Source organism: Arvicanthis niloticus, chromosome 20 (assembly GCF_011762505.2).
Source record: "Arvicanthis niloticus isolate mArvNil1 chromosome 20, mArvNil1.pat.X, whole genome shotgun sequence".
Taxonomy (NCBI): domain Eukaryota; kingdom Metazoa; phylum Chordata; class Mammalia; order Rodentia; family Muridae; genus Arvicanthis; species Arvicanthis niloticus.
This window is the reverse complement of record NC_047677.1, coordinates 40,851,248-40,869,424: the sequence shown is the minus strand read 5'-3', so window position 1 is coordinate 40,869,424 and position 18,177 is coordinate 40,851,248. Positions and strand designations below refer to the sequence as shown.

Here is an 18,177-nt window from a genome sequence, read left to right as displayed (position 1 = left end):
GGTGATCTGACCCAAGCCCAGAAAGAACCCCCAGATGGAATGTGGTTGGCCGCTCTGCTGCTTGAGTTAGCACAGAGTAGCTCACAGGGGCAGGATATCTCACTGACCGCTGCATGGTGAGGGCAGACTGGGAAGGATTGCATTTGGCAGGGAGAACCACCTGAAGGAATGGCCGGAGGATCCTCAGCATGCTCTCCCAGTAAAGCACACAGCGCCTGCTTGCAGGAACTGGGCCGTTCTGTTCAGATTCACAGCGTATTTCTGATAGTGCCCCTTCTTTTAAAATTCAGATCCAAATTAGAACAGTGTCTAAACCCCTGATCTGTAGTCAGCCCTGTGGTGGCAGATAGGGGTGAGTGTATGAGAAGTGGGTCTAGCCAACACCACCGCATCCCAAGAGCAGGTCTAGCCAGCGCCACCGAATCCCAAGTCGACAGGGCCTGAGCAGCTTTCCTCCTTCCAGATTCTCCCAGGAGTGAAGGTTATCATCGCACACACTGAGACCAAAGGGCCCCTCGGAGACTCACACCTGGGTGAGGTGAGTGCTGCCTGAGGCTGGGGGTCGACCCAGAAGAACAAGGGCCTTCCAGACCCTGGCTTCCCTCTCCTCCTTTCAGAATCCCGTTAGAATTCAAGAATTCTAAACCTTTCGGGACTGCAAATATCTTTTTTTTTTTTTTTAAATCTGTTTTTATTATTCTTTGCTACCTGCGTGTTTGTTGTGTGGGTGTGTGCACACAAGTGCAGGTGCCTGTGGAGGCTGGAGGCTGGGGTCTCTCCTGGAGCTGGAGCTGCAGGTGATCGTGAGGCACCTGAGCAGGTGCTGGGAACCACACTCAGGTCTCTGGAAGAGCAGCAAGTGTTCTTGGTGCTTTCCCGCTTCCATGTGTCTTTTAAGAATCCTAGAGATGCTCTCATCCCTACCTCTCTTGCATTCTCTGGCCCTGCTAAGAAGTAGGGTTTCACAGTATGTGGGGAAAGAGGCCTCTCTCCCTGCATCGGCCGCCAACAAAGTTCTGTGGGCATTGCTGTGCCAGGGGAGTTACACAGGACCGTCAGCCATCTGTAGGACAGGAATATCTGCTTTGGACAGGACTGGTCAGCCACTCCTTAAAAATAAGTTTTACATCAGAGCCAAGGTCACCGGCCCAGTGGCCCCAGGTTCAAGGCTGCACAGAACTTTGTTTCAGGCTCAGGATCCTTGGTGTCCCAAAGACTCAGCCATAAATGACAGAGTCTGTTATAGGCATTAGGTGATCAGGAGGGAGGGCAGGGGAAGAAAGCCTCTCACTTCCAGGTAACAGGTAGATGTAACACTCACTCATGAAGAGTGGGTAGGTGGAGCCTCTCACAGACAGTGGGGAAGTAGGTCTGTCACTCATGGGTGCTGGACAGGTAGAGTACTCACTCATGGCATGTGGGCAGGCTGGGCCCTCAGGACCAGGCCGGCAGTGGTAGGTAAGACCCTTCACTGACGGTTGTGAGCAGGTTGCAGGAGCTGTGGGGTAAGGGTCCCTCACTTGTGTACAGTGGGAAGACAGGGCCCCTCACTTATGGACAGTGGGCAGGTAAGGCTTCTTATTCACAGGCACTATGTGGGAAAGGGCAAGGAGAGCCTGCAAGGGGAGTGCTCACAAGACATGGGAGGTCTGAGCTGAAAAGGAGATTGCTCCTCATGGTAGCTGCCCCCTCTCTGCTCCTCTTTTGGAAGTTGCTGTGTGACATTGTTAGTGTGGGCAGCTTAGTGTGTTCTGGGTGGTCCCCGTTTCAAGAGGCCCCTGGACACTATTAAGGACTATGGACACACACCTATAGACTTTGTTCTATACATGGGTGCATATCAACTCAAATGCGAGCACTCTGCCTGAATGCACGGGAGCACGGGTGCACAGGGGTGTTGTGGACACCAGGGTGCCACTTGCATTGTTTAGGCACAAGTGAGTGAGCACATACATGCTCTCCACACAGAGTGTACTTTAACCTGTCTCTGTTATGAACACCAGACTGCCCTGTTCTCTCTCACTGTCGTTTGATATGTGGAAGTGGAAACATATTCACACAGGACAGCAGGACAGAACCATACAGATAGCATTCCTGGAAAAAAGGAACAATTTGTTTTAGAAGAGGTCATGCTAGTCATGGTCTCACACACACATACATATGCGTGTGTGTGTTTATGTATGTATGTGTATATGAGGCTGAGGATTAGAAGCTGGATGCCAGCCTGAGCTATATAGCAAGACCTTGTTTAAAAGGAGGAAGGAAGGAAAGAGGGAGAGAGAAAAAGGAAGAAGAAAAAGAAAGAATAATAGTAATCAGTCATGGTTGTGTTCCTCTCTGTGTAGTTGTATTTAGTTCACAAAATAAGACCTTGGAAATGTCACCTTCCCTTGGGTGTTATCTTGACATCATCTTGGGCCAAAGACTCCGAAGGACAGAATCAGCACTCAGTGCTCTGCTTGTCCTCTTGACTACCCCTGTCCACTAGATCTGGGTGAGCAGTCCCCACAATGCCACTGGGTACTACACAGTCTATGGGGAGGAGACACTTCATGCTGACCACTTCAGCGCCCGGCTGAGCTTCGGAGACACCCAGACCATTTGGGCAAGAACTGGCTACCTTGGCTTCCTTCGTAGGACAGAGCTGACTGATGCCAGTGGAGGTAAGAACCCCTTGCTGAAGGGCTAGCTTCAGCACTGCAGGGGCTGGGGTTTGGTTGCTGTAGCTTGTGGACCTTGGCCCTAGGCTTTGGGAGCCCTCAGTGACCTCATATTGTCCCCCACTGGCAGTAATTTGTGTTGTTCGGTGTGGGATGAAGAACAGGCTCCAGTAACACTTCTCTGGGTAGTTCTGTTCCCCCTCCTGTTGCCACCCTCACGTTCTCCACCTCTGTGTGAGAGATGCTGGGAAGGATGGCAGCTATTGGTCGTGAGCTGTGAGGTTCCTCCCAAGTGATGTAGCCGGCCCAGGAGCTGCATTTTTTTTTTTTTTTTTTATCAGCATGGTGTGTTCTGCGTGGTTCTAAAGTCATGCGTGGTACCCTTTCTACCCCGATGAAGCCAAGCTGTGATCATTCCCCAAACGTCCGGCCCCTGCAGGCCTAACAACTTACGTCAGAACTTTTGTAGCCTCCAGTCACTGTAACGATCTATGGCTAAAAATGAGTTAAAATGTATTAACATACACTGCTGTAACTGCTCAGGTTGTTGACCAGCACAGAGGTAAGACTGAGTTGTTGGCATTTCCACCAGCCCACTCGGCTTCAGCACAAGGTCCAAGAGATAACTGGTTTCATGGCCTCCCTGTGGCAAAGGCCACCTGTGGAGTTCATACACAAAGGGCGGGCTCACTGTGTAACTCGCTTCCTAAGCGTGTACATACCCATGTTCACAGAGCGACATGATGCACTGTATGTCGTTGGGTCTCTGGATGAAACGCTAGAGCTAAGGGGCATGCGGTATCACCCCATCGACATAGAGACCTCTGTGATCCGTGCACACAGGAGCATCGCAGAGTGGTAAGAGAAACGGAGGGATCTCCTGTGCCGTCTGTCGGTCTGGGCTTGAGCACTGGGCTTGAGCACTGCACACAGGGCAGTACCAGGCACTCATATAGCACGAGCACACCCCCCTCACAGTTCCAGCCCCTGGTGAACTGCATGGCCCTCGTCTTTCTCCCAGAGCTTAGGACCCAGGCTTCTTACCTGTCCCACATACATTTCTACAAAAGTACCAGAGATGCCCCCATCCTTTTCTTCTCCCGGTCAGGTTTAAGTCACACAATTGTCTCCAGCATACAGGCAGAATGGGAGGCTGCCACTGTTCTCATGCTGAAGTATTTCTACTGTAAATGAGGTTTTCTCATCTAAACAGCGGTGAGCTTCGGGATCTCTTCACCCTGTCGGGAGCTTGCCCTGGGACAAGCACGGCTTTCAGTAGCAAGTGCTGATTGTTCTGATCAAGAACATTAGAGCAGATATCCCTACAAGATACGCTTAGCTGAGCCTTACAGTTATGGTGCTAAATAGCACCGTGCTGATAACGTGTGCAGGCGCCTTTGCTGCCTTTGGGATACTGGCCAAGTATCTGTTTGCTCCATGTGCTTCCGGTCTCTGTGACTGTCTGCTCTCCTCCAGTGCCGTCTTCACCTGGACCAACCTGCTGGTGGTGGTGGTGGAGCTGGATGGTCTGGAGCAGGATGCCCTGGACCTGGTGGCCCTGGTGACCAATGTCGTGCTGGAGGAGCACTACCTTGTGGTGGGCGTGGTGGTCATCGTGGATCCTGGAGTGATTCCCATCAACTCTCGGGGCGAGAAGCAACGCATGCACCTGCGAGACGGCTTCCTGGCTGACCAGCTGGACCCCATCTACGTGGCCTACAATATGTGAGCCGAGCTGCACAGAGCTGGCTGTAGGAGCCAGCAGAGGTGTGCGGCTAAGCTTGCTGTGGGGTTTCTGCCCCAGGGGAAGGGGCTCGGGCTTCATCAGCCCACAGCTGCGTGTGCTTTTCAGATCCTCTCCACAGTGTCCTGAATGTCACATCAGAACGTTCTCCAAACCAGCTGAAGCAGTGTTTTGGATCTGCCAAGTATATCTACCAAAACATGGGTGACTGGGAAGGGAAGGGAAGGGAAGGGAAGGGAAGGGAAGGCCTGGCGTTACGCTGCGGACATTGCTGATGCCATGGCTGTTCCATGCTACACTGCAAGCTTGCACTTTTTTTAGGCTAAAAAAATTATTCCTGAGTTCTAAATATATAATTTCCTGATTATTTATTCCCACTTGTAATAACAAGCATATCTGTGTAAAGTCTATGCTGGAGAGAACTTTTGAGCCAAGCCTGCCTGGGAAGGCTGAGGAGACGAGCAGCTCCCCTGTCTCCACACTCACAGCCCAGGCTCCACGCAGCCTCGCAGCCCCCTTTGTCCAGTCTGATTACTGAAGCAGGTGTGCCTGCTTGTTTGTGTGTGTCGTTGCCGCTGCTCAGCAAGTGCCATTTTGGACTGTTTAGTTAGATCCTGTTTCAGAAAGATAAACCAGCATCTAATTTAAATTCACTTTCCTAGCCTGTAACTTAGTGACATTTAAACCGCAGGTTCTCACGACATCACAGTATTCATCCTCCCGTGAAGCATACGGAATTCTTTTTATGAACAGATCTGGACGCATGAGTGGAAGGTCTTCTTACCCATGTGCTAGCCAGGCCTCTTACACAGCTGAGTCGCCGTGGGAGCCCGTCTGTCTAGGGCGGACAGAGCTGCAGCCTCGTGGCTTTGCATTTGAGTTATGTGCCTATAAAACTTGGCCAAACCATTTTTTAGTTACTTTTATCCAAACTTGAAATCCAAGTGATCTAATATTGTACTTAAGACAGAAAAGAGAATGTAAAATCTTTTAGATACTTAATAAGAATTTGAAGTCAAGCATGAATCTAAGATTATTTTTATATAACTAATCAAAGATTAATGTTATCAAGTTGTTGGGGTTTAGGGATTTAGAAGGATGGAGACATTTATGAATCATATCTACTTCACAGAGACAGCTAGATTTTTTTCTAGAGTTAGCCTGGACACGTGCTTCAGCGAGTCCAGCTGACTGGTTCTACTCTCGTATCTCACGTCGGGAAGCACTACGTGGCGGAGCCCTGTTGCTCGTGGTATCAAACTGTGGTGTAGTATGTTAAAACATACTGGAATTGTAATAATCCTGTTATAATTATGTACAGAATCCATGTAACTTATTACTTGGCATCAGAGTGTAGTGGCAGACTGGTAGGGTTCGAGGTGGACGGCTGGGAAAGGACCCGAACTACCTATCCACTGTCTCAGTGTTGTCGTTTTAGAGCGGACAGCGCCTGTAAACTTTTTGTATTGAAAACTCAGTGTCGGTAAGAACATAACTGGTAAGTTAAGATTTTAAGAATCGTATTAAAATGTTTTGAGGTTACTCTCTGGGAATTCTGTATATCACACTAATTTTTTTATATCATGTTAATAAAAGCTATTGACTTTGTAATCCTGCATTTTGAAATGTGTGAAAGGGTTTCTAAAGTTTCCCAAAATAGGATGAATGTATTTTATTATGCATTATTTCTTTCAGAAATATAGACACAACTATGCTTATCGTATGAAATCTGGAAAATACATTAAAGAGTCGGAAAGGAGATTTAAAATCTTCTACAGTCCTACTTACAAGTCATAGCAGCCTCAGGATTGCCAAGCATCTGGGGGATTTTCAGCCTTTAAACTTTTTTTTTTTTTTTTTAAAAAAAAACAACATTAGGACCATCTACTTCTTTTATAATCTGCTTTTGTGCTTAATAAATGACAGACTTGATTCGGTTACATACATTCCTTCCACATCTTAATGACAACATTATGTGCTGTGCAGGGCTGCGTGCAGTACTTTCTGGGCTGCTGAGCCAGCACCACCTCCCCATTCACAGTCAGCCACTTCCCCGGTGCACGTCTGCCTAGCCTCAGCTCTGCTTATTGTGTGGGTGGGTAGGTCAGAGTTTGTGATGGGCATGGTGCCTGGGTAGCCATTACCCCCAGAAGGGCCACACAGGAGAGGTCACAGCCCCAGCCACTAGCAGTACCGGTTACTACCCCTCTAACAGGGTCACCATCCTGGGGGATGAGTACAACTCTCTCGTCTCCTGTTCTCTTCTTGAACACCTTATGGTGAAAGACTAGGATTCCCTCCCAGAGCTGCTTCCGCTCTGCTTTGCCTCAGGTTTGGAGAAGATCTCAGGACTCCTGCAGAGACCTGGCCACCTCAGAGCATCTCCCCAGAGACCAGGCTGCGAGTGCAGCTTCTCGGCACGGTTGGCTCAGGAGCCTCTGATGTGGAGCACTGCTCACCGGAGGGCAGTACTTAGTGCCCTGCCCACTCCCAGCAAATAAAGTGTCACTTATGGGTGGGTGGCATATAGCATGGGAGCTAGCATTGACAGGAAATTCATGTCAAACTCTAAGCTCCTGGGTGACAACCTCCTGTCAGTCACCACACCTGCCTTCCTAGAAGGGGTCAGGAAGCTTGGAAAGGCAGGTGTCCTGACCGTGTGTCCTGACTGTGGCATGAGGCTGGGACAAGAGGACATCAGGGGCCCCTGTAGGTAGCTCCTGGTCTTCTGTCTTGTTAGCTCAGGTGCCCCAAAATACCTACTATGTGCCTCCAGCCCAGTATACTGCCGGTTCTCTGCTTCTGGTCTCCAGTGCTCGCCTGTACACACTCAGTATTTTCCACAGCTTTATGTGCTAGGCCCCTTGGCCTCCAGGAGAGCTAACTAGGAGGAGTAGGTTGCTGGGGCATTGCTTGGAAGGTTTACCAGTCTCCTGTCCTTTCTAATCTACTTCCTACCTGACACAGTGTGAGCTTCTCCTCCATGCCCTTCCCTCTATGATGAACTTTCAAAAGCGTGAGGTAAGCAAATATTTGTCTTTAGTTAAGTCAGGAATTCTGTTGCAGTGGCAAGAAAGCTAACATGTGACCCAGCCAGGCCAGAAAATTGCCTGTACGAGCCACATCATACTCTCCGGTCAGGGGGAGTCTGATTCTATGCTGCCTTTGAACATTGTAGAGCCTTCTGCAGCCCTACCTGTTGTTAATCTACCCTTGGAGTCTGCCTGAGGATGGGGTGAGGTCTGGGCAGTCCCTCTTTAGGGATTTTTAGTCCTTGTCCTGGTCTCATAAGTACTTTATTTCTTCTTCAGTGGCGATGGAGAATTTTCACCATGTTTTTATTTTACGCAAGGGCAATTGTTCAGTTGACTCGATGAACTTCTAAGTCTCTTCTCTTAAAAAAAAAAAAAAATAACAGTACCAAGAAAGAGATGATAAGAGTAATTAGAATTCTCCTAGAATGACTTTTTTTTTTTAAATATTTGCAATGCGACTTTTATTTATCCATAACTTGGATTATTTGAACCTTCGCTATTTAAATATGCAGGTTAGAAAGCATCAAGTCCAGCTTCCCACAGTCCCCGACCCTCAGCCTCACCAAGTATTAAGCAAGCCCTAGGCACCAGCAGGTCAGACGTGACTCCCAGCAGCTAAAGGACACATCTCAGAGGCTCTTCATTCCCCGGCAGCTCACCCTGCGCACGCCAGCCTCACGGTCACTCACTTTATGGACAGCGGGGGTGGGGGGGGTGGAGAGGAAGATACAATTAACTAGAAAAAGACCCGACACTCTGGCCATCCCCCTCCTCTGTCCGTGTCCTCCGGGAACAATGGTGTCATCCTCAAAGGAGAAGTCTACCGAGCAGAATTTTGATTCTCGGGTCCTGAGTTAGAATGGTCATACTTGGTTTGTGAGACCTAATTGTTTTCCCAGTTAGAGCTATTGGCATTAGGTATTGACTTAGTAATGAATCACTGTGCACTGTGGAAGACGAGACTCAAGTGTGGCGGTGTTCCTTTGGGGCTGGGGGAGGGTGTAGGTGATCAGTCCGTCTACTCTCTGGGGTGCCATTTGCGCGGATGTCGAGCAGATGTACGGACGGACGAGCAACCTCTTTGGGTGGCAACGGATCCAGCTGTGGGTCTGTAGATGTACAGCAAGCGTACACCTAAGAAAGCTGTCCAGCAGAACTGCCGCTGCCTTGATTCTCACGGGTGACCCTTCTACAGGGACATGGTGGTCAGCAACACGTGCTGTACCCGCAGAGCGTTGGTTTCGTCTCCTAAGGGACCCTTACCAACGGTTCCCGGGACCAGTCAGCTCACGCCTAGTGAATGCCTAGTGTAGCAGAAACCATGATGTACTAACTTAAAGCAGCCCTAGGGGAGGGGGTCAGGTTTTCATTCCCAAAGCAAACCAAGCTTCCTAATTAGTTATGTGTGTCTAGAAAGCTCAGGTACATCAAGCCCACGAGCCTCTGCTGAGCCTCCTCTTGTGACCGTCACGTCTGCTGCAGCGGCTCAGCTATTTTTTTTTTCTTTTCTTTCTTGTCTCACTCGTGTTCAAAGAACTCATGGCAGGCTGTGGTCACCGTGGAGACGAAAACCATAAACTCCTGGAAGTCACACTCCCCGTCCCCGTCTTCATCCAGTGTCTCCATCACCTTGTCAACCACTTCCTGCTCCTTGATTTCCTAAGAGAGAAACAGAAAGAGAAGGTGACTAAAACCTCTTTCTAGATAGAAGACGGAGGAGCCGTCAGAGTTCTATTAAAAGCATCAGGCTGATCGATTTGCGTCAGAAACAATGCCGATACAGGAGATGAAGCATCATCCTAACTGTCTTCTGTGAGCAGGGACGGTCAGCCACGGGGAAGTGGGGAGCACTCTGTTCTCTTCCCTTTCCCCACAGCCTGGCCCAGTGACTTGAGAGAAATGAACTCAGCGCTCCCGAGTGTCTGTGTGCTTGGGAACTGTGTAGATCACTAAAATAACACTTGGGACCGTGACAGAGTCGCTGTTTGTCGTGTTCTTTCTCTTCATGAGTAGCTTCCTAGGTATCATAGACTTTCCCCCTGACAGTTCTGATGCCAAAGCTGGGTAAACGGTACACGGTACAGCTCCTAACGGATGCCCCAACAATGCAGGCCTGAAACCATCCGTGGGAAGAATGCGGGCTCTCAGTACAGACTGTTTCAGCTAACACCTCCCTGACAGGAGAGCCCTGTGGGGAAGCTAACTGCTTCCCTAAGTACAAAAGATTCCCCTGTAAAAGATGGTGTTCCCCAGGGGCTCACCGGGGCTTTCAAGCATCTTCCAAAAGATAGATGGGAACAGTATAGTTCTCCCAGTTACAGGTGCTATGATTTTGAACCTACATGGCCTCCAGAGGCTTGTGTGTAGGAGGCCTGGTGCCAACCTGTGGCACCACGGGGAGAAGATAGAACCTATGGGAGGAAGCTGCATCACTGGGCTACGCCCCTTTCTTTGTTTCTTTGCTCCTCACTGGGGTGGTCTGCCTCATCGAAGGCCCCCAAACAGTGAAGCCTGACAACTGTGCCCCGAAATCAGGAGCCAGGATAAATCTTTGTTGCCCGGCCATGGTGGCACAAACGCCTCTAATCCCAGCACTCAGGAGGCAGAGGCAGGTGGGTCTCTGACTTCGAAGCCAGACTGGTGTACATGGTGAGTTCCAGGACAGCCAGGGCTATGCAGAGAAACCCTGTCTCGAAAAACAAAAGCAACCAAATAAATCAATAAACCTTCTCTCTTTCAAGTCACTTTTTCTCCAGTGCTTTCGCTGAACCAGGCCAGCAAACATGTAAGATGCTTTGACATCATACATGAGTTATCGTTTATAAACGTGCCATTACCGGCTAATTTTTTTCCTCTTGTAAAACCATGGGAGCAGTGTGTATCTTAAGCTGTTGTCAGCTGGGCTTTTACTATACATGAAGAACTTGACACGCTCACCTCGTCCCTACATACTCTTCTTCAAAGATGAAGAGATGACGACTCTTCTGTTAAGTCAGAAGGCGGAGGTGCACGGGACTATAACTATGCGTATGGAATTCTTGTCATCCTGTATCTGAATGCCTGAGGAGTTTATCCCCAATGCCCGTCTGAAATTTTCTCCAGCAAGTGCACAGGTTCTCTACCTCCCTACACAACAATGATATAGTTTGCCTCGATGGGAGAAAGGAAAACATCTGCCAGACATCAGACAGTCCGTGAGTATCAACATACCCGGTTAACTTAGAGTGTGGTTTTCTGTTACCATGTGACACAGCTGTGCCCCAGAGTTATACCCTTGCTTGGCACTTGATCAAACACTGACTAGTTTTCCTCTGTGTGGTTGGCTACTTCTGTGACCCAAGGTTACTCTGTGTGGCAGGACACATTCGTTGTGTACCACCAACATTTCTCTATCGCTCAAAATGTGCCTCGAACCTTGGTTTAGGAATCGAGGGAGCACTGGGTGGCAGGAGGATTACAGTTCCCCTCCACGGGCAGTAGAAATGCTAGTGGCTGATTCAAGGGCAGAAGAGACAGTGGGTAAGGAAGTACTTGCTTTCACTACCAGAATATTAAGTGCCCGGAGAAAAGCAGCTTGCCAAGAACCCTTCTGCAGCTCCCTAAGTGGATTCCAAACTCAACTTCTGCCCAGTCAATGTCATATACTCTGGGGAGCCTCCTCCTCCCCTCAGGCAAGTAAGTATTCACTCGTGGATATGCTACCCTAGGTGCTTTGTGAGCCCTTGTATATCAAATATTGAATTATCGAGTGCTCAATAAATGTTTATCTAGTCTCTGATAGTCTTTTGTAGGAAGTACCAGACAGCTAGACAAAGCGAAAAGATCTCTTGCCCCGCCATAAACTTGTCATGCTTTAAAAGAAGTGTGTGTGTGTGTGTGTGTGTGTGTGTGTGTGTGTGCGTGCCTACATACTCTCACACCATGGTACACACATGGAATTGGTTCTCTCTTTCTACCATGTGGATCCCAGCGATCAAACTGAGATCATGAGGCATGGTGACAGGTGTGTTTACCTGCTAAGCCTTCTTACTGGCCTTGTTCTGTTTCGAGAGATGTTATCCCTGTGTGGCCCAGGGCTGGCTTCCTGCTTCCACCTTTTGAAGCACAAGGACTACAGATGCGTGCCATGACCAGCTGATGGTTCCTGAGTGTCGCTGGTGAGTGGTCTGCTGTTCTGTTCCATCCTCACCCACAGATTCTTAGATTCAAGGGACAGAAACAGCCTGTCTGAGCTCATACTCCCAGGGTTTAGCTGTTCAGACGAACATCCAGAAGCAACCCAGGGTATCCAGAGACAGAAACAGACATAAGGACCACTTCTAGTGCAGCTCGGTGATGGTTTCCATGGTTTCGTAAGGCTTACCTCCAGGAAGTGAGACAGCTCGTTGTTGATGAGTTCCTTAAGTTCTGATTTCTTCAGCTTGTGCTTGTCACCCTCTCTTCCGGAATACTGATGGAAGATATCAATGAGGGCAACCATGGCCTTCTCCAGCTCAGACATCCCGGAGGCTGCAGAGGAAGGATACCTTTTCACATTTTCTACCCTCTTCTTTGGAGAACTTAATACACTGCTGTCAGGCCTCAACTCAGATGAGGGATAGAGAGGCCTGACAGAGAGGGGCATCCTGGGATCCACGCTGACCATGGTTCATCCTCATCTTTTGTCCAGCCCCACCACCTCCCTTCTATGTCCCCATGGGCCACAGAGCTAAGTTTCTAAGACCATTGGCTTCTGGTTGGGTTTGGCCAATAAGAAACTAGCAAAGATGCTGACACAAAGCATTAGGGAGTAACTCCAGGTCTTCCTGGTGGCCAACCCCAATCCCGGAGGATATGCCCCCAATATATCCCTGGTGGTCACTCTCGTGTGTGTGTGTGTGTGTGTGTGTGTGTGTGTGTGTGTGTGTGTATGTATATATATATATATATATATATATATATATATATATATATACATATATATATATAGTTTCCTTACACATGTGTGTATATATATACGTATGTATATATATGTATATATATACATATGTATGTGTGTGTGTATATATATATGATCAATTTTAAAAATGCAGTAAACAGCACCCTCATACAGCAATAATATCAGGGGTTAGGAGGAAAACTAAAGGTACTTCGAAAAGATTCTGAGGAGCAAGAATAAGACTGTTCTGGCTAGTTTTATATCAGTTTGACACAAGGTAAAGTCCTATCTCAGAGACAAGACCCCCAATGAAGAAAATGCCCCCATAAGATCCAGCTAAAGAGCATTTTCCTAAGTAGTGATTGATGGGGGAGGGCCGACCCATTGTGGGTGGGGCCATCCCTGGGCTAGTGGTTCTGGGTTTTATAAGAAAGCAGGCTGAGCCAGCCAGTAAAGAGCACTGCTCCATGGCCTCTGCATCAGCTCCTGCCCTCGGGATCCTGCTCTGTTTGAGTTCCTGTCCTGAAGCTCTGTGATGCAGAAGCCAAAGCTGAATAACCCTTTCCTCCCCAAATTGCTTTTCGGTTATGGTGTTTCATTGCAGAAATAAAAGCCCTAACAAGAGCTTTTTTTTCATTTGAATTAGTATATTAGTGTAAGATGCTTACATAATACAGTGAGATTGTTTTTTGAATGGGGGACAAACCAAAAAAAAAATGTAAAATTCATCTGGAAAATAAAGGTATCATCACTGTACCAAAATAACAGTGAAGTGGCTTTGCAGAAACATGTACAGGTCATATGATTCTACTGGCATCCTGACACAGGGAGCCGGAGGCCCAGCCCAGCGTTCTGTGCTTACTCATTAGCCTGGCCTTAGAGTACAGCGGCTTCTTTGTGAACAGGCACCCCTGCCTCTGAGGAGCAAGCAGCCTTCCCAGTGAGCACCTGATGCAGCAGCCACAGTCGGGGGATTTGGGGAGGGCCGCTCAATTATCTGAGGGACTCCATTAACAAAGGTGGCTTTTGGGCTCCTTTCAGAAACCAGTCACTTTAGGCAGAGACATTTGGCAGCTCCTGGCCTTGAGTTCTGATCTTTAAGTCAGAACCTGCACTGTCACAATTAAACAAACGAGGGGGAAAAAAAAGGTTCTAAAGTCATCTCCATGTTGAACATATTACATTTTAGAATACAATTTTAGTAACTTTTTACACTTTTTATTAATGATCTCCCAAAAGAAACAAAGGTTTTTGGCCTTCATCGGCTCTCTGGTTCTTTGGTTTGCTCATGTTTTCCAAAGACACCCTGAAGTCCCTCATATATAAGTGGAACAACCCAGATAGAGGAATGTAATATTCTCTCTTAGTTTCTTAACTTGAGTTTTCAGTTATGGTTGGTCTTTGAGCTTAAAAAGAAAATCTTATGTGTCTGGGTGTTTTGCCTGCAGGTATGTCTCTGTAGTGTGTGCATGCCTGGTGCCCTCAGAGGCGGGAAGAGGGTGTTCGATCCCCTGGAACTGGAATTACAGGCAGTTGTGAGCTGCTGGTGTGGATGCTGGGCTGAGCCATCTCTCCAGCCCTGGGTTACTGTTTCTGTTTGTTTTTTTATGAAAGAAAATACATTTAGTGCCATGGGGGAAAAAAAGTGGTGGGGAGGGGGAGGGAGAGGAGGGGAAGGGAGGGCAGGCACAGAATTACCTGGCTTCTTTCCTTTTAAGATTGAGATGGGGTCTCACTGTTCCCAGCTTCTCTTCTAAATCATGATCTTCTTGCCTCTACTCTCCCAAGTGTTGCCTCATACCCAGCACAGTTATTGATTTAAAAAAAAAAAAAGTCTCATACTGATACTACTCAAAGTCCAAAAAAAAAAAAAAAAAAAAAAAAAAAAAAAAATGGTGTGACACCATATCTCATAAAAAAAAAAACTCCATAAAATTTTATTTTTTCATAACTACATTAAAAATTCAAAATTTCCCTATTTTTTCCAACTAAAGAAGCATCGGTTTGTTGTCTGTCTTCTAAGACAAATGTATTAGCCTTTATTAAAAAAAAAAAAACTACAGGGCTCGAGCTTCTTGGAATGGTACTGTCTGTAAATCGAGAGATCCCCACAGGAGGAAGAATGGGGGAATCAGAAGCCATCCCCAAACCCTCATTTCTCTGTCCCAATTCATAATGATTTGAAAAGATGCAACTACTTTGCTTTTTTTTTTTTTTTTTTCCAGTATATTGGAGATGTAGCTCTTGGCATGTCCAATAAGGAAACCGAAAAAGCTCACAGGGGTGCTCCAGGGACCCCAGGAAAAGCTGCCATGAGGAAGGGGGAGCTGTGGTTGGGGATTTGGGGTAACCCTATTCCAGGAAAAGAAATCCTTCCCTTAGGACTAAGAGAAGAGGCACTGTGTGCCATCTCTGGAAACACCAGCAGTTATTCTGAGTCTCTAAAAATGACTTAAGGTTTCCCTGACTTAATGAAATCAAAGTCAGAGACAATACCCCGCCATGGCACAGACGATGTTAACAACAGACGTAAGGAAACTGTAAAGGCAACCTCATCGTCGGCAGTTTTGAAATGCCACCAAACGTCCCCAAAGGTCTTTTAAAAAAACTTTTAAAGCTCAATTCCCATTCTATCCCCTTCAACCCTCACCCTCCCAGGAAAGTAAAAAAAAGCAGTTTTTCTTGGGTCCTGCCATAGCTCTTTCTCACCTCCTTGGTCACCTTTTGCTGCTGGAGTTCTCTCTGGCTTCAGTGTCCGAGTAACCGGAGTGTAGACAGAGCGGCTTCTTATTCTCCCTCCAGAGAGAACTGGGTGTGGGCTTGGCGCAGTCTGCTGCAGACCGAGGCTGCCAATGGGGGCCGAGGATAGGGAGGAGCTAGTAAACCCTGCATACAGGGCCCCATTGAGTGGTACCCAGGGGATCCACTGGGCAGCCACAATTGGATCTGATCTAGAAAGAATATGGGCCTGTTGGGCAGGAAGTGTGGAGTCAGCTTCTCTGTGCCTTTTAAATTTATTTTATGAATATTGATGCCGTTCCAAAGGCAAGGTTGGGGGTGGGAGGAGGAGAGAGACGACGTGGGAGAATCGATTTAAACAGCAGACATGCAGCCAAGAACTAGAAACTTCTAGTGCTGGGCGCTGGAGGCTTGTGTGGCCCTAGCTGGCTTCCAAGGAGGCCTCTTGAGCATCTTGCCTGCCTGCCAGCTTCCTGGTCCCCTCCTGCAGGTATGCCATGCTGTGGGTGTGGATGCTGGGCAGTGGTTAACCCCAGACTCCTCTTTGAGCCCAGTATTCTCAGGGACCAGCATGCAGTAAGTTAGTTACTTACTTAGTACTTGTTGCACCCAGGGAAAGACATGCCAGCTCTTGTCTTGGGCCTCTCTCTCCTCACTCTGGTCAAAGGTTATGAGTTGTCCGAGCCAGAAATGCTTTAGAAATAGCCTGTCCTGTGCTCTTTTCGAATAGGGAAGAAATGTCATGCCTCTTGTCAAGGCCCAAAACAAACCCAGAAAACGGTCTGTGTTCCTAATGCCTATTTAAACAAGACCACACCTGAGCTTCAGACAGCATCGGCTGTGTGCTCTCGCCCAGAAGTGAACAGTCCTTTTGACAAATCACACAGAAGCAATGGCCCAAGCTGACCAAACAAGCAGAGTATAGCTTAGTCACATGTCCCTTTGCCCCTCGTGTTCTAAGTGTCTGTGGGAAGAGCTACGTGACAAAAGTCACCCAAATATCACAGAGACCAAGAGGTTTAACTAGACAATGTTAGGGGCAGGATAAAGCTTTCCCGCCCGGGAATGTAACCTTTCCTTGAGGAAAGCAGGCAGTGTCTATTGGCTTTGGGGCAGAGGTATAAACCCCTACTCTGGTTCCTCCCTATTACAGGGAACAACTCTACATGAGATCAAGGTCACTGGTTCCCAAAGATTAGGTCCCCTAATCATAGTCCCCAATAGACAATAAAAGGGAGCTGACTCGGGGAGACAGCCGTGATAACCATGGCCGGGAAGATTCCCTCACCTTGTGAGGTTTCCCAGGGTACCGGATGATGAAGGCATCTCTAACCCCTACCTGGCTGCTGTTTTCAGTCAGTTACACCTACTGTAAGTCTTCAAACTCGTGTGTGTGTGTGTGTGTGTGTGTGTGTGTGTGTGTGTGTGTGTCTTGGGTTCGGGGTGGTCATCTATAGGTCCTATGGAGTGGACAAAGAATTCTGCATCCTGGAAAGAAGACACACTTAGGAAAGTGAAGTGACAGTTGGAGAGTGGGATGGGCCACTGAGGTATGGCAGCCAGAGATCTGAAGTAGGAGACATGAAAGCAGTCCCTACACCCCAGTGAGAGTAGTGGAGATCTGAGGCTCCCAGACAGATCTGAGGCAGGGACAGCAACATGGCTGTCCTGGGGGGGAAAACAGAGATCCTGAGGGTCCCTGACAGAAAATACCAGTTACGGATCACGAAGGCAGCTCACAGAGTGAAGGTACGTTACAGATTGAATCGATCACCAATGGAACTGGTCTTAGCTTTTTATTATTTATTTCTTTACTTATTGTTTATATTTACTTAGGTGTTTTAAGTCAGGGTTTTTCTGTGTGGCTTTGGCGGTCCAGGAACTCGCTTTGTAGACCAGGCTCCTCTGGAATTCACAGAGATGGACCCACATCTGCTTCCCAAGGGCTGGGATTGGAGGCACGCACCGCCTCATCCTTAACTTTTTTTTTTTTTTAATTTATTTTTGGACAACTTTATGGTCTTAAGCACCCAGAATGAAAGTATACTCAAATACTAGAGTGGTTGAGAATAGAAAACAGACAACAAACTGGGCTTTAAAAAAAAAAATACAAATGTGTTAGAAAGATAGCTGAGTGAATAAAAGTTCATAGTGGTGAGAGAGGGCCTGATTTCAGTCCCCAGCACCCACATTGGGTGGCTCACAATCAATTGTTACTATTATTTCAGGGGATTCCACTCCATAGGTAGCATACCTAAGTGCACACACACACACACACACACACACACACACACACGTGCACGCGCGCGCGCATACATACACACATACATTACACACACACCACATAAACACACACAAGCACACATGCACCATACAAGCACACACAAATACACATGCACCAAACAAACACATACACAAATACACACTACACAAACACACAAACATACACACACTCAGACAAACACACATGCACCACACAAATACACACACCACACAAACACACAAACATACACACACATAAACACACATGCACCACACAAATACACACACACCACACAAACACACAAACACACGCAAACACACATATGCACACTCACACAAACACATGCACCACACAAATACACACAAACACACAGACACACACACACCATACAAGCACACATATACACACTCACACAAACACATGCACCACACAAATATACACACACAAACACATACACACAAACACACACACCACACAAAAACACATCCACCACACATATACACACACACAAACACACACACACAAACACACCACACAGACACACCCAAAGCCTTTCAAAAACTATAGAACAACTCAGGTCTTGTATAGTTCTTCCCATTACACTTTGAGTATGGGCTCCTGACATCCCAGGTGGCCTCCCATTGTCCTAGCCTGCAGCCTCACTTAGCTCCTGCTTTTGGCATGACCCACTCAAATTGTTCTTTGTCTATTTCCCTGTCCACCCCCTAGACCTGCTGTCCATCCATCTGTTGCTTTATCTGGCCCTGGTCCTGCTATTTTGCCTCTGGAGCTGGACTCAAGGCTGTACCACAGCAGTA

General features: G+C 47.6%; 2 protein-coding genes across 8 annotated transcripts in view; one reads left to right on the top strand and one right to left on the bottom strand.

Annotated features, from left to right (window-relative positions):
• Dip2a (disco interacting protein 2 homolog A) overlaps positions 1–6,015 on the top strand; it is a 79,037-nt gene extending 73,022 nt beyond the window's left edge. For 3 of the 6 annotated variants that reach the window (XM_076916521.1, XM_034524189.2, XM_034524188.2), the window contains 4 exons: positions 464–538; positions 2,489–2,663; positions 3,395–3,518; positions 4,137–6,015. In XM_076916521.1, coding sequence (XP_076772636.1) covers positions 464–538; positions 2,489–2,663; positions 3,395–3,518; positions 4,137–4,389 — 627 coding nt within the window. In that variant the 3' untranslated portion in view covers positions 4,390–6,015. The other 3 variants (XM_076916519.1, XM_076916520.1, XM_076916522.1) reach the window with 3 other exon arrangements.
• A 1,868-nt stretch (positions 6,016–7,883) lies between these two features.
• Positions 7,884–15,222, bottom strand: S100b (S100 calcium binding protein B). 2 transcript variants are annotated; one of them, XM_034523707.2, is made up of 3 exons: positions 15,067–15,222; positions 11,803–11,948; positions 7,884–9,098 (listed from the first exon to the last, which is right to left on the bottom strand). In XM_034523707.2, the coding sequence occupies exons 2-3, from the start codon at positions 11,938–11,940 to the stop codon at positions 8,958–8,960; spliced, it is 279 nt and encodes a 92-aa protein (XP_034379598.1). In that variant the 5' UTR covers positions 11,941–11,948; positions 15,067–15,222; the 3' UTR covers positions 7,884–8,957. The 2 variants fall into 2 exon arrangements, with proteins under 2 accessions (XP_034379598.1, XP_034379599.1); XM_034523708.2 differs by lacking the exon at positions 15,067–15,222 and adding an exon at positions 14,056–14,199.
• Between the last annotated feature and the right edge of the window lie 2,955 nt (positions 15,223–18,177).